At 45.5% G+C, this 12,053-nt stretch overlaps 1 protein-coding gene across 4 annotated transcripts in view; it reads left to right on the forward strand.

Moving 5' to 3' along the window:
* Positions 1-6,707: 6,707 nt before the first annotated feature.
* Positions 6,708-12,053, forward strand: part of TXNDC11 (thioredoxin domain containing 11) — a 69,137-nt gene continuing 63,791 nt past the window's right edge. For 3 of the 4 annotated variants that reach the window (XM_023507557.1, XM_023507556.1, XM_023507558.1), the window contains exon 1: positions 6,714-7,121. Coding sequence is in view for 1 of the 4 variants with exons in the window: in XM_003800898.2 (XP_003800946.1) it covers positions 6,868-7,121 (254 nt within the window). In the remaining 3 variants the exon portion in view is untranslated. Of the gene's footprint in view, positions 7,122-12,053 lie in introns of all 4 variants that reach the window. The other variant, XM_003800898.2, reaches the window with a different exon arrangement.

Genomic DNA, 12,053 nt, shown 5'->3' on the forward strand with positions numbered 1-12,053 from the left:
TGCCTCAGCCTCCCAAGTAGCTGGGACCACAGGCGCCCGCCACAACGCCTGGCTATTTTTGGTTGCAGCCGTCATTGTTTGGTGGGCCCGGGCTGGATTTGAACCCGCCACCTTAGGTGTGTGTGGCCGGCACCTTAGCCACTTGAGCCACAGGCACCGAGCCAAGTTGTTTTTCTTAAAAAGCTTTTTTATTTAAATAATGAATGACAGAATACGAATTGAAAGGACACAAAAGCAACTTTTTGCTTTATCCCCACCCCCCCCCGAACTTAAGCTGAGGAAGAGGCTTCTCTTACTGATCCACATGGTAACTCTTCTAGGGGTTCATCTATGTTTTGGTCAAAGGAGTTAGATCACCAGGGAGAAAGATGGGCAGTTGGTAAGACTTCCAGATTCCACACACTCTTTGATCAGTAGAGACATTCAGCTTGCTGAAGGAGACCACTAAAGCATGGTCAGGGTGGGCTGGCAGAGATGAAGTAGGTAAGCTGTCGCCTGCAATCCTCACCAGCCTTCAGAGGCTGCAACCAACCAGTCAGTGAGCTCGGGAGAAGGGCTAATGAATTGTAGTCCAGGTGGCGGCAGCTACTTCATCAGTATGGCTGGTGTTGAGTCCTTGTTTGGGATCGAGGAAGGCGTAGAGACTTTAAGGACGGTATCAACTGGGGCTGTACCAACCCTATACACTACAAGAAAAGTTACTTCTTCGTGACAACCATGAATGTGGGGATGCTGAGAAACAGAAAAGGGTCTTTGCTCGGTGTGAGTCTTTGTTCTGTGTATGAAGAGGGCACAGCTGCAAATATGAGGGAAGCAGAGCATTGAGCAGAACCAGAGACTGCAGTGACAAGGGACCTGCTGTGACTCCCTGAAGATATTAGGAAAGCCAGCTGCTGGTTTCCTCCATGTGTAGGAAGGCAGTGGAACCAGTTACTGACTGAACAGGTGTATCAGGAGAGCATTCTCACTACCAAATAAATAATCTGTTAGAGGTTATGTTTATTTAATGTTTTCTGTAAGAGGGGATGGAAAACTTACTATTTTGCTGAGTTTCTCTAGTCTGGTTACATTTTTTCTTCTTTGAATTTCTCCTAAACTCCTTTTATCTTTTTTTTAGGGAGAATAGTAGATGTTAAAAAGTCATTTCTGGTTAAAGATTTAAAAGTTAGTTGTTTTAACCTTTGGAATTCAGGCGACAGAACTTACCCTTTAAGATCCTATGGATGATTAAGATTTTTTCCCTGAAAACCTCCCCCTGCATTTTCTGTGACTTAGCTTTCCACATTCTCAGCAATTCTCCATCCTCGGAACCATCCTTATGGTAATTTCCATTACTGCTAAATCTGCCAGTTTCAGGCTCTGGTTTGCAGCTAAGACTCTGCCACAGCCTTGGTCTCAGCATCAGGAAGTCAATGTTAATTTTTCTTCTTCTTCTTTTTTTTTTTTTTTTTGAAACAAGAGCCTCAAGCTGTCCCCCTGGGTAGAGTGCTGTGGCATCACAGCTCACAGCAACCTCCAACTCCTGGGCTCAAGCGAGTCTCCTGTCTCAGCCTCCCAAGTAGATGGGACTACAGGCGCCCGCCACAATGCCCAGCTATTTTTTTTGGTTGCAGCCGTCATTGTTGTTTTGGCGGGCCCAGGCTGGATTTGAACCTGACACCTTAGGTGTATGTGGCTGGCGCCTTAGCCACTTGAGCCACAGGTGCCGAGCCAATGTTAATTTTTCTAAGGTGAGAGTGCACCCCGATCATACAAGGCATGGTTCACTGTGGCGGTTTTGGAGGAGAGGCAGGTGGGATGGGGGGAGAAGGAAAAGAACTATAAAAGAGGCTTGGCGCCTGTGGCTCAAGCGGCTAAGGCGCCAGCCACGTACACCTAAGGTGGTGGGTTCGAATCCAGCCCGGACCTGCCAAACAACAATGACGGCTGCAACCAAAAAATAGCTGGGCCTTGTGGTGGGCGCCCGTGGTCCCAGCCACTTGGGAGGCAGAGGCAGGAGACTCACTTGAGCCCAGGAGTTGGAGGTTGCTGTGAGCTGGGATGCCACAGCACTCTACCCAGGGGGACAGCTTGAGGCTCTGTCTCAAAAAAAAAAAAAAAAAAGAACTATAAAAGAGCAAAACTCCAGTTCCATATTATTAGTAGAGGAAACAGTAATAATTGGTGTGTCTGTTTAAACACATTGTCTCCACATGGTGTTTTCTTTTTTTAACATTTACAAAAGTATTATTAAACTTAATGATTTTTAAGCGTATGATTCAGTCATTTTTGGTATATTCACAATGTTGTGCTACAATCACCACAATCACTTTTAGAATATTTTCATTACCTAAAAACCCCCACATCACTTCCCAAATCTATTCACTCCCCCTGCCTCCGAGCTGGCAGCCATTTATTACTCTGCTTTATGACACTAAGGATTCTTTTGTGCTAGATATTTCTTATAAATGGAATCATGCAACATGTGGCCTTCTATAACATAATTTTCCAAGATTCATCTGTTGTTTATGGCTGAATAATACTGCATGGAATGGATAGAGCACATTTTGTTTATCCATTCATCAGCTGATGAACATTTGGGTCTCCATGTTTTGGTGATTGTGAATATTAACATTGCTGTGTAAGTTTTTGTTTCCTCAAAGTTCTGTTGGCTGTAGGCAGTTGCCATGTGTGCCTTGATGCGGTGTGTGGAGGTTCAGGTGCACCCTGCTCACAGGGACTCCTCCCTGTCTGTATAGTGCTCCCATGACTGAGGTGCCCTGGCAGGCTACCTGCAGTGCCTGGCCCTCTCCATCACTCTCGCTCTGCCCGGTACTTGCATAGAATCCTTGATGTTTGTTCTGACTTAGTTCCAGGGATCTGCATCAATTGGGAAGCGGAAGGAAATGAAAACACATTCTCTGAGAGGTAAGGGCAAGTTTCATATAGTCTTCAGCTGGCCTGGGAAGACTAGAATACAGGCTTCTTCTGGGTATTTGTTGCAAGGGGATGAATGGCAACTTTTAGAAAGCGCACTCTGGGGATATGATACAAAGTCTCCAGAAACAGACAGCTTCATTGCCCTGCTAGAGTACCCAGGCAGAAGGCCTGGCCTCCCTTCCTACATGTTAGGTATACCGTGTTTTGTAAGGGAAGGCTTGAAAGCTTTAAAAATTAATGAGCATATTTTTCTCTTGTTCTAAGAAAGGATTAACATCTAGGGGAGAGATACAGTCATGCATCACTTAACGATGGGGATATGTTCTGAGAAATGTGTTGTCAGGGAATTTTGTCCACGTGCAGACACAATGGAGTGTTTGTATAGAAACCTAGATGGTATAGCCCAGCGGTTCCCAATGTTTTTGGCACCAGGGACCAATTTTGTGGAAGACAATTTTTCCACAGACTGGGGTCGGATGGTGCAGTGGGAGGGTGGGATCTTACAGGAGGCAGATCTCAGATGGGATGCCAGCGATGAAGAGTGGCTGTACATACAGATTAGGCTGTGCAACCTAACCTATGAAGAATAGTCTGGTGTATTCTGAGACTACATGGTGCCCATGAAGTTTGTGTGCAACTTTAAATTGCATGCTATTTTTAATTGCACACGAACTTTGTGGACACCCTGTATATTGTTTCTGAAGAATGGTCCAGTGCCAGAGCAGCAGCCCAGTTGCCCAGAAAGAGAAGAGGAAAGAGTACCCTATTATTAATCCACAGTGGCTTCCTGGCCAGTAAGATGATGCTCTGTATTCACTCACAAGGGACTGTGGAGCTCATGAGCTGAACCACAAGCAGCAAAAGTACTTTGATCTGTGCAAACACTATGTGTCTTATGGAACAGCCTACAGTGAATAAGGACTGGTGACTGACTGTATTTGTTTTGGTAGTGATATACCAGGTAACTCAAACCTACTTTTTTTTTTTTTTTTTTTTGGAGACATGGTCTCACTTTGTCACCCTTGGTAGAATGCCATGGCATCACAGCTCACAGCAACCTCAAACTCTTGGGCTTAAGTGATTCTCTTGCCTCAACCTCCCAAGTAGCTGGGACTACAGGCACCCGCCATAATGCCCAGCTATTTTTATTGTTGCAGTTGTCATTGTTGTTTTAGCTGGTGCAGGCTGGGTTTGAACCCACCATCCTTGGTGTATGTGGCAGGCACTCTACCCACTGAACTACAGGTGCCACCCCATTTTTCTCTCTTTTTTTTTTTTTTTAGTAGAGATGGTGTTTTGCTGTTGCTCAAGCTGGTCTTGAACTTGTGACCTCAAGCGATCCACCCACCTCGGCTTCCCAGAGTGCTAGGATTATAGGTGTGAGCCACTATGCCCAGCCTGTAACCCAAATCTATACAAAGAAATCAAAAGAACTAAAAAATGGTAAGTTAGAAAATTAATTTTTAAAAAACCTCTATAAATGTTTTCTCTTCTTAGCTTTTAAATATAAGATTACATAAGAATAACACTGTACAGTGGGGTTTGCAACATAGGAAAAAAGAGTATAACACAGAAGAGGGATGAGGGACAAACTACTTTGCAGCAGCAGGGTCTATATTTTATTGGGATTAAATTAGTATAAATCTGAAGCAGATTCTGAAAAAATATATATTGTAATCCTTAGAGAAATGCTAAGGGTATAACTTTTAAAAAGTTAAAAATCATGGGTGGTGCTGGCCCCAAATGCTGAGGGTGGTGGTTTCAAACCAGGCCCCAGCCAAACTGCGACAAGAAAATAGCTGGGTGTTGCAGCAGGCGCCAGTAGTCTCAGCTACTCGGGAGGCTGAGGCAAGAGAATCACCTAAGTCCAAGAGCTGGAGGTTGCTGTGAGCTGCGATGTCACAGCACTCTACCAAGGGTGACAAAGTGAGACTCTGTCTCTAAAAAAAAGCAAAAGTTAAAAATTGTTGAAGGAATTAATAGCATACTAAAGAATGTCCACTTACTCCAAAATAGAAGGCAAAAAGAAAGAATCAGAAAGATGTGAGATATAGAAAAGAATAGTGAAATAGCAGGTGTATACAAACTTTGATGCTGGGCCTGGGTGGTGTCTGGCCCACATAGTAACAAAATCTCATGTGACAGGCTTGGCACTTGTGGCTCAAGTGGCTAAGGCGCCAGCCACATACACCTAAGGTGGCGGGTTCGAATCCAGCCAGGGCCCGCCAAACAACAATGACGGCTGCAACCCAAGAATAGCCAGGCGTTGTGGCGGGCGCCTATGTGGTCCCAGCAACTTGGGAGGCTGAGGCAGGAGACTCGCTTGAGCCCAGGAGTTGGAGGTTGCTGTGAGCTGTGATGCACAGCACTCTACCCAGGGGGATAGCTTGAGGGTCTGTCTCAAAAAAAAAAAAAAAAAGAAAGAAAATCCCATGTGACATCCGGAAAAAGAACCAGACAGGGAGTGCTGGGCTTTGCACTGGGGTCACACAGCTGATCAGTGGCAAAAGTGGGGCCTTCTCACCTTAACTTCGGGCTCTCAACTGGGCTGCGTGTGTGTGTTTTGCATAACATATTACCTTAGCTCTCTCGAGTCTATTTGACTCGTATGGGGTTACTAACATTGCAGGCCAAATCTTAGCTGAGGCCACTGCGTGTGTGCCATTATGTACATTCACTTCTCGACGTACGTTTCTCTCATGGACACAATTCCTTCCTGTCACTCTCGAATCACATTTCATTCCTCACCAACTTCATCTTTTTTTGTTTTTGATAACAAAATTTACTTAAAAAAGACCTGACATTCAAAGTCAGAGAAAAACACGTATTACCGGACTCCTCGGGGTGGAGTTTCCAGGAGGCTAAGCATGGGACCGGCACTCAAACAACCGTGTCTGGAGAGAACAAATAACTTACCACACTCCCCCAGGAGCGTGAGATTCTCAAGCTTGACTAATCTTTATTTATTTCCTAAACAGTGAGTCTTAGAACCTGACTTGTACCCATAAAAAGAGCCACCTAGACATCGGGAGTGCATATTGCAGTGGGTCACGAGAAGGGGCTTCTTAGTCAGGAGGCCCGCCTCTGAGCCCGAATTTCAGCCTATTAGCTTTATGAACTGGTCAGGTGCCTTTTCCAAGCCTCAGATTTCCCATCTGTAAAGTGAGTACACGAATACAGTCCCTCCACCTAGGGCTGAGATGAATGCAGGGAGACAGAGTTTGGGCACAGCATCCAATTGATGCAAGTCGTTCACAGTGGGAGTCAGCAGTAACGAAGATTTATTGAGCACTTACTATGGGTTTGGTACTTGCCATCAATCACTTCATTTAATCTTCAAAAACAACCCTGTGAGACAGGTCCTGCTATCACTCCCATCTTACAAATGGGTAAGCCGAGGCGCGCAGAAAGCTTTAGCAACTCTCCTGCCTCACTCCTGGGTCGTTGATCCTTACTTCTCACCTCTGCACGTGTTTTTTTCCTTTCATTAAGCAGAGATGTAAAAAAACGGCACCTACATCCTCCGGGGATTGTAGTGAGAGTAGTGGACAGGATTGCTGCTATTGGCACTGCTCCTAAAACCCAGGAACTGTCAGGCTCCAAGCTCCAAGATTCTACGAGTCCCCGCGGGAGATTGAGCGCAGACTCCGTGGACGGGGGGCGGGGCCTGTAGGAAGAAGCTGAGCTTCTAGCGAGGGTGTACGCGCAGACTCCGTGGGTGCGGGGCGTGGCCTAAGGGGCGTTGTCGGCGTTCGCGCAAACTCTGTGGACAGGGGCGGGACGGCGTGCGCGTGGGAGGGTCCCGCGGCGGCGGCACGGCTGACGTGGAGGGTCCGGGTTAGCGGGCCAGGCGAGCTGCGGGATTGGGGAGCGCCAGGCCGGGCCGGGCCCTTGGGCCCGAGGCGGCGGCGGCGGCGGCAGTATAAAGCTGGCGACGGGGAGCATGTAATGTCGGAATGCGGAGGCCGCGGCGGCGGCAGCAGCAGCAGCGACGACGCCGAGGACGAGGGTGGGGGCGGCGGCGGCGGCTGCCCCGCGGGCTCAGACTCCCTCAGCCCGGCCCCGGCCGGAGTGTCCTCGGCGGGCCGGCTCCGCCGTGGGCTGCGCGGTGTCTCCCTCATGGCGCGCCGGCGGCCCGAGCTGGTCTGCGGGGCCGTGGCGCTAGGCTGCGCGCTGCTCCTCGCCCTCAAGTTCACCTGCAGGTGAGACGGCCCGGACCTCTGGTCTCCGACCTGGCGCTTACTCCGCCTGGCGGGCGGCGCGGGCGGCCTCGGGACCTTCAGGGTTGGGAGTTGTAGCGGCCTTCGCAGGGGGAAGCCCGGCCTGACCTTTCCCGGAACGGCTGACCCTCCCCGAGCCTGCAGCCATGGCCTCCCTCTTGCCGCCGGGTTCAGCGACCGTGTGAGGTTTCCGGGTGCTGCCACGCGCCCCTTCGTCCCGTTTTTGCACCAGAGGAGGTGGGCAGTAGGACTCTTTGAGGGGGTGTGTACCTGTCACTTCTGCCCAGGCTGTAAGACCCTCACTTCTCACTTGCTTTATTTCCCGTAAGCTTCCGGTGTAGTGATCCACAACCTTTTGAGAGTCCAGACGTCTGGGAATTCACTTGTTGATCTGACAGTTATTTATGCGCACCTACTATGTGTTGAGCACTCGGGTCCAGAAGAAAGATGAAGACAAAAGTCCTTGCTACCTTGAGTGGATATTCCAGTGGGTGGGACAGACAGGGAGCGCTGAAGTAATCGCGCTGTGCAGGGAAAGAAAGATGACAGTGGGACAGAAAGACATTCTGTAGAGTGTGACATTCTCGAAACTCAGGCAAAGGAGCAGAAGGGGCCAGCACTGGGAATATCTGGGGAAAGTGCAAAGGACCTGAGGCTGGACACGCTGGATGTTTTCCCAGAACTGGGAAAAAAGACCCTGGTAGGCTGGAGCGTAGAGCAGGAAAAATTAAAACTAACGTGATTTTTTCAGGAATGTACATAGATAGAAAAATTGCCTTATATTTCAGGTGTATTTCTGGACTCTGAAATTCAGAGTATTATCTTTTGGGACTTCAATTTAGAAAGTATAAGTTGCTTCTGTGGTATCTGTGACATTCTCTTTGGCATAATAGCCGAGAAGGCTTCAACTCAAAACATTTTTTAGTTTTTTCACCTCAACATGTGGTCTCTATTATCAGAGAGGTGTCAGAGAGTTGGGGGTTTTAGTGGAAGAAGAAAAATATATAATTCTGATTGAACTTTTGCCATGTGTTAGGTACTATACTGCCAGCAAGTTTTTGTTGTTTTGTTTTTTTGGGCACAGATGATGATTTGGGCCAGACCTTTGGAGGACCCGTCCCGTGCATTGTAGTGTGTTGAGCAGCATCCCAGGCCTCTACCCACTTGATGCTGGCAGTACATACTCCCAGATATAGCACCCAAAAATATCTTAGGCATTGCCAGGTGTTCTCTAGGGGACAAAATTGCCTACTTAGAAACGACTGTTTATGTGAATGGATTTATCCAATTAACACATAATTGAGAACCTAGTATGGATTTCATTTAAATCTCACAATCCCCAGTAAAGTCTGGATACAGTTATCTTTCCCAATTTACAGATGAAGGAGTTGAACCTTGGTCAAGTTACAAAACTTTCCTCAAATCACACCCACTTACTAAGTGGCTGAGCTGGAGTTTGAATCCTTTATTGTCAGAAACTAGACTTTTAACTTTGCTCTTTATTATTGTCTCCCACAAGGAAAATACACAAAATATTTTACAAGGTAGAATGTTGCATGGCGGCATTTGGGTTCAAATTATGAAGAGAGGTCCCCCTTCAAGGGCCTGGCTTTTTTTTTTCTGTATCAGTTTGTCCATCTGTAGAAGTAATACCTGACTTAATAGATACCAAAGTCCTTTGAGATTTCAGCAAGTAGATCCATTTGCTAGAGCTTCAGAACTAGATCTTTACTGCCTTCAGACAAGGAGAGTGGAACAGTGAATGGCTGCTTGTTCACCTCCCTTCTGTGTCACTGGTAAATTTGACAGTCTTTAATAGATACAGATTAATTTTCTAAGAGCCATCTTTGATTGAATGGTGTCATAATAATATATATATATTTTTTTTTTTTTTTTTGAGACAGACTCTCACTATGCCACCCTCAGAGTGCTGTGGCATCACAGCTCACAACAACCTCAAACTCTTGGGCTTAAGTGATTCTTTTGCCTCAGCCTCCTGAGTAGCTGGGACTGTAGGCACCTGCCACAATGCCTGGCTATTTTTTTGCTGTTGCAGTTGTCATTTTTGTTTAGCTGGCCCTGGCCGAGTTTGAACCTGACAGCCTGGTGTATGTGGCTGGTGCCCTACCCATTGAGCTACGGGCACCTCCATCATAATACTATTTTATCGCTGTACAACTGACTCTAACCTTTCTGTCTCTTCCTGTTTTACTTTAAGGTCTTTGCTTTAATGGGAATATAGGCTTAATGTGAATTGGATTTTTTTTAATTCAATTTTTATTAATACCTGCAGATCTGTTGCTTAGCTGAATTCAGAACAGATAGTATAGAAAGGATTGTTTTGAGATTGAGCCATAGTTAATTATTGTGCATTTAATCTCTGCCTACCTGCATGTTTGTGCGTTATAGCTCTGTGACTTCATCCTGCTTGCTTTTCTTTTCTTATTTTTTTTTTTTTGGAGACAGAGCCTCAAGCCAACCCCCTGGGTAGAGTGCCATGGCATTACAGCTCACAGCAACCTCCAACTCCTGGGCTCAAGCAAGTCTCCTGCCTCAGCCTCCCAAGTAGCTGGGACCACAGGAGCCCGCCACAGCGCCGGCCATTTTTTGGTTGCAGCCATCGTTGTTTGGCGGGTCCGGGCTGGGGATTCGAACCCACCACCTTAGGTGTATGTGACTGGCACCTTAGCCGATTGAGCCACAGGCGCCGAGCCGCTTGCTTTTCTTTTACTCTGATTTGGAGGAAGAAAATTATGTGTATACAGATACATATGTATATGTACATACATATATTTCAAAGTTGCTTCAGATCCTCTTTGGAAGGAAGTGGTGTAGGATATGAATTTCATAAAAATGGAGGTTGGAACAGGCCTTTATTTTTTAGAAATAGGTTCTCTTGCCCAGGCTGGAGTGCAGTGGTATAATCATAACTCCCTGTAACATCAAACTCTTGGGCTCAAGTGACCCTTTTGTCTCAGCCTCCCAGGTAGGTAGAGCTATAGGTGCATGCTACCATGCCTGACTGATTTTTAAAGAGGTAGAGTCCCTAAATGTTGCCCAGGCTGGTCTGAACTCCTGGTCTCAAGTGTTCCTTACACCTTGATCTTCTAGAATCTTCCACCTTGGTCTTCCACTGTGGGTTTATAGGTGTGAGCCTCTGTGCCTCATGGCCTGGCCTTTTAAAGTATTTATTTATTTATTTATTTATTTATTTATTTAAAGAGATGAGGGTCTGGCTATTAACAGCCATGATTATAGCACACTATATATAAGCCTTGAACTCTTGGGCTCAAGCCATTCGCCTGCCTCAGCCTTCTAGATAGCTGGGATACATAGATGCTTGTCAGGGTACCCAGCAACAAAAGCTCTTTCTTATTTGTAGCCACTTTTTTGTATGCTAGGCTTAGACTTCAGGGGTGCAGGAAATCTTTGATCTAGTTACAGTTTCTCATACATGAAGCAAATCAGAGTTGAATGGAAACTTGTGAATGTTTGTGATGGAGCACGTGTTTCTTTTCTCTGGTTATGTTTGATTTTTGTTTGGCCTTGTATTTTATCTGGCTCATTTATTTCAGCAGCCTTCTGAACATGCAGAGCAAAAATACTAAGTTGATGATTATCTTTTCTTTGTCTGTTAGAGAACTATGTTTTTCTTCAGATTGTGTTATTTGATGTTTAACAAGTGATTTGAGTGATAGAAAAGTAATTCCTCTAAAGTGTAGAATTTTGGATCTTTTGAAAATGTGTCACATTTTTGCAACAGGGCCTTCCCTACCTCTTGTGGCTGTCTTCTTGTTATTTAGGACTCAGCCTATTATACCGCCCTAACCATCATTCTATCAGAGGAGCTACAATATCTCTCATGTCACTTTGTTAAATTTTCCACATAGCAATGATCGTTTTTTATTTACTTATTTAATTTATTTTTTATTTTTGAGACAGAGTCTAACTATATTGCCCTCAGTACAGTGCTGTGGCATCACAGCTCACAGCAATCTCAAACTCTTGGGCTCAAGCGATTCTCCTGCCTCAGCCTCCAAGTAGCCAGGACTACAAGCATCCGCCACAGTGCCCAGCTATTTTTTGTTGCAGTTGTCATTGTTGTTTAGCTGGCCCATGGCCGGGTTCAAACCTGCCACTCTCGGTGTATGTGGCTGGCACTGTAACCTTTGTGCTGTGGGCACTGAGCCTGTTTTTTATTTTTTGATTGTATTTCTTTCTGTCTTCCTTCCCTAGAAAATAAGCTTCTTGACAAACATGTTGCTAGCTGCCATAGCTTCAGCTCTGATGTCTGAAGCACAGTAACTGTTGCTCAATTAAGATTTTTTGAATAATTGTATAAGTGATTTTTTTCAGGTATTCTGCATAGACTGAAAGCTCCATAATAGCAAGGCTAAAATGTTAGTTTGAGTGAATAAATAGGTGATTTGCTCCTTTTAACACTTTTGCCTATTTTGGAATTTCATATAAATGTAGTCATGTATGTATTTTTTAATGCCTGGCTTTTTTACTTGACAAAATTACTTTCAGACTCATTCAAGTTACAGTATATATAAATAAGTTTTTTACTAAATTACAAAATAGCATTAAAATAAACTGGGGTATGTTCTTAACCTTTTACCTGAAAGGGGCTTGTGAGCTTTCTTATGCTTGTTGTTTACAGGATTCATCTTTGCCCATCCTTATGCTTTTATCCTCTTTATTTTATTTGTTATTATTATTTTATTTTACTTTTTTGAGACAGAGTCGCACTATGTCGCCCTTGGTAGCGTGCTGTGGTGTCACAGCTCACAGCAACCCCAACTTTTGGGCTTAAGTGATTGTCTTGCCTCAGCTTCCTGGTAGCTGGGATTATAGTCGCCCACCACAATGCCTTGCTATTTTTGTTGTTGTCATTTTTTAGCAGGCCTGGGC

This window comes from Otolemur garnettii, unplaced genomic scaffold, assembly GCF_000181295.1.
Source record: "Otolemur garnettii isolate 467f Iridium unplaced genomic scaffold, OtoGar3 scaffold00189, whole genome shotgun sequence".
Classification (NCBI taxonomy): Eukaryota; Metazoa; Chordata; class Mammalia; order Primates; family Galagidae; genus Otolemur; species Otolemur garnettii.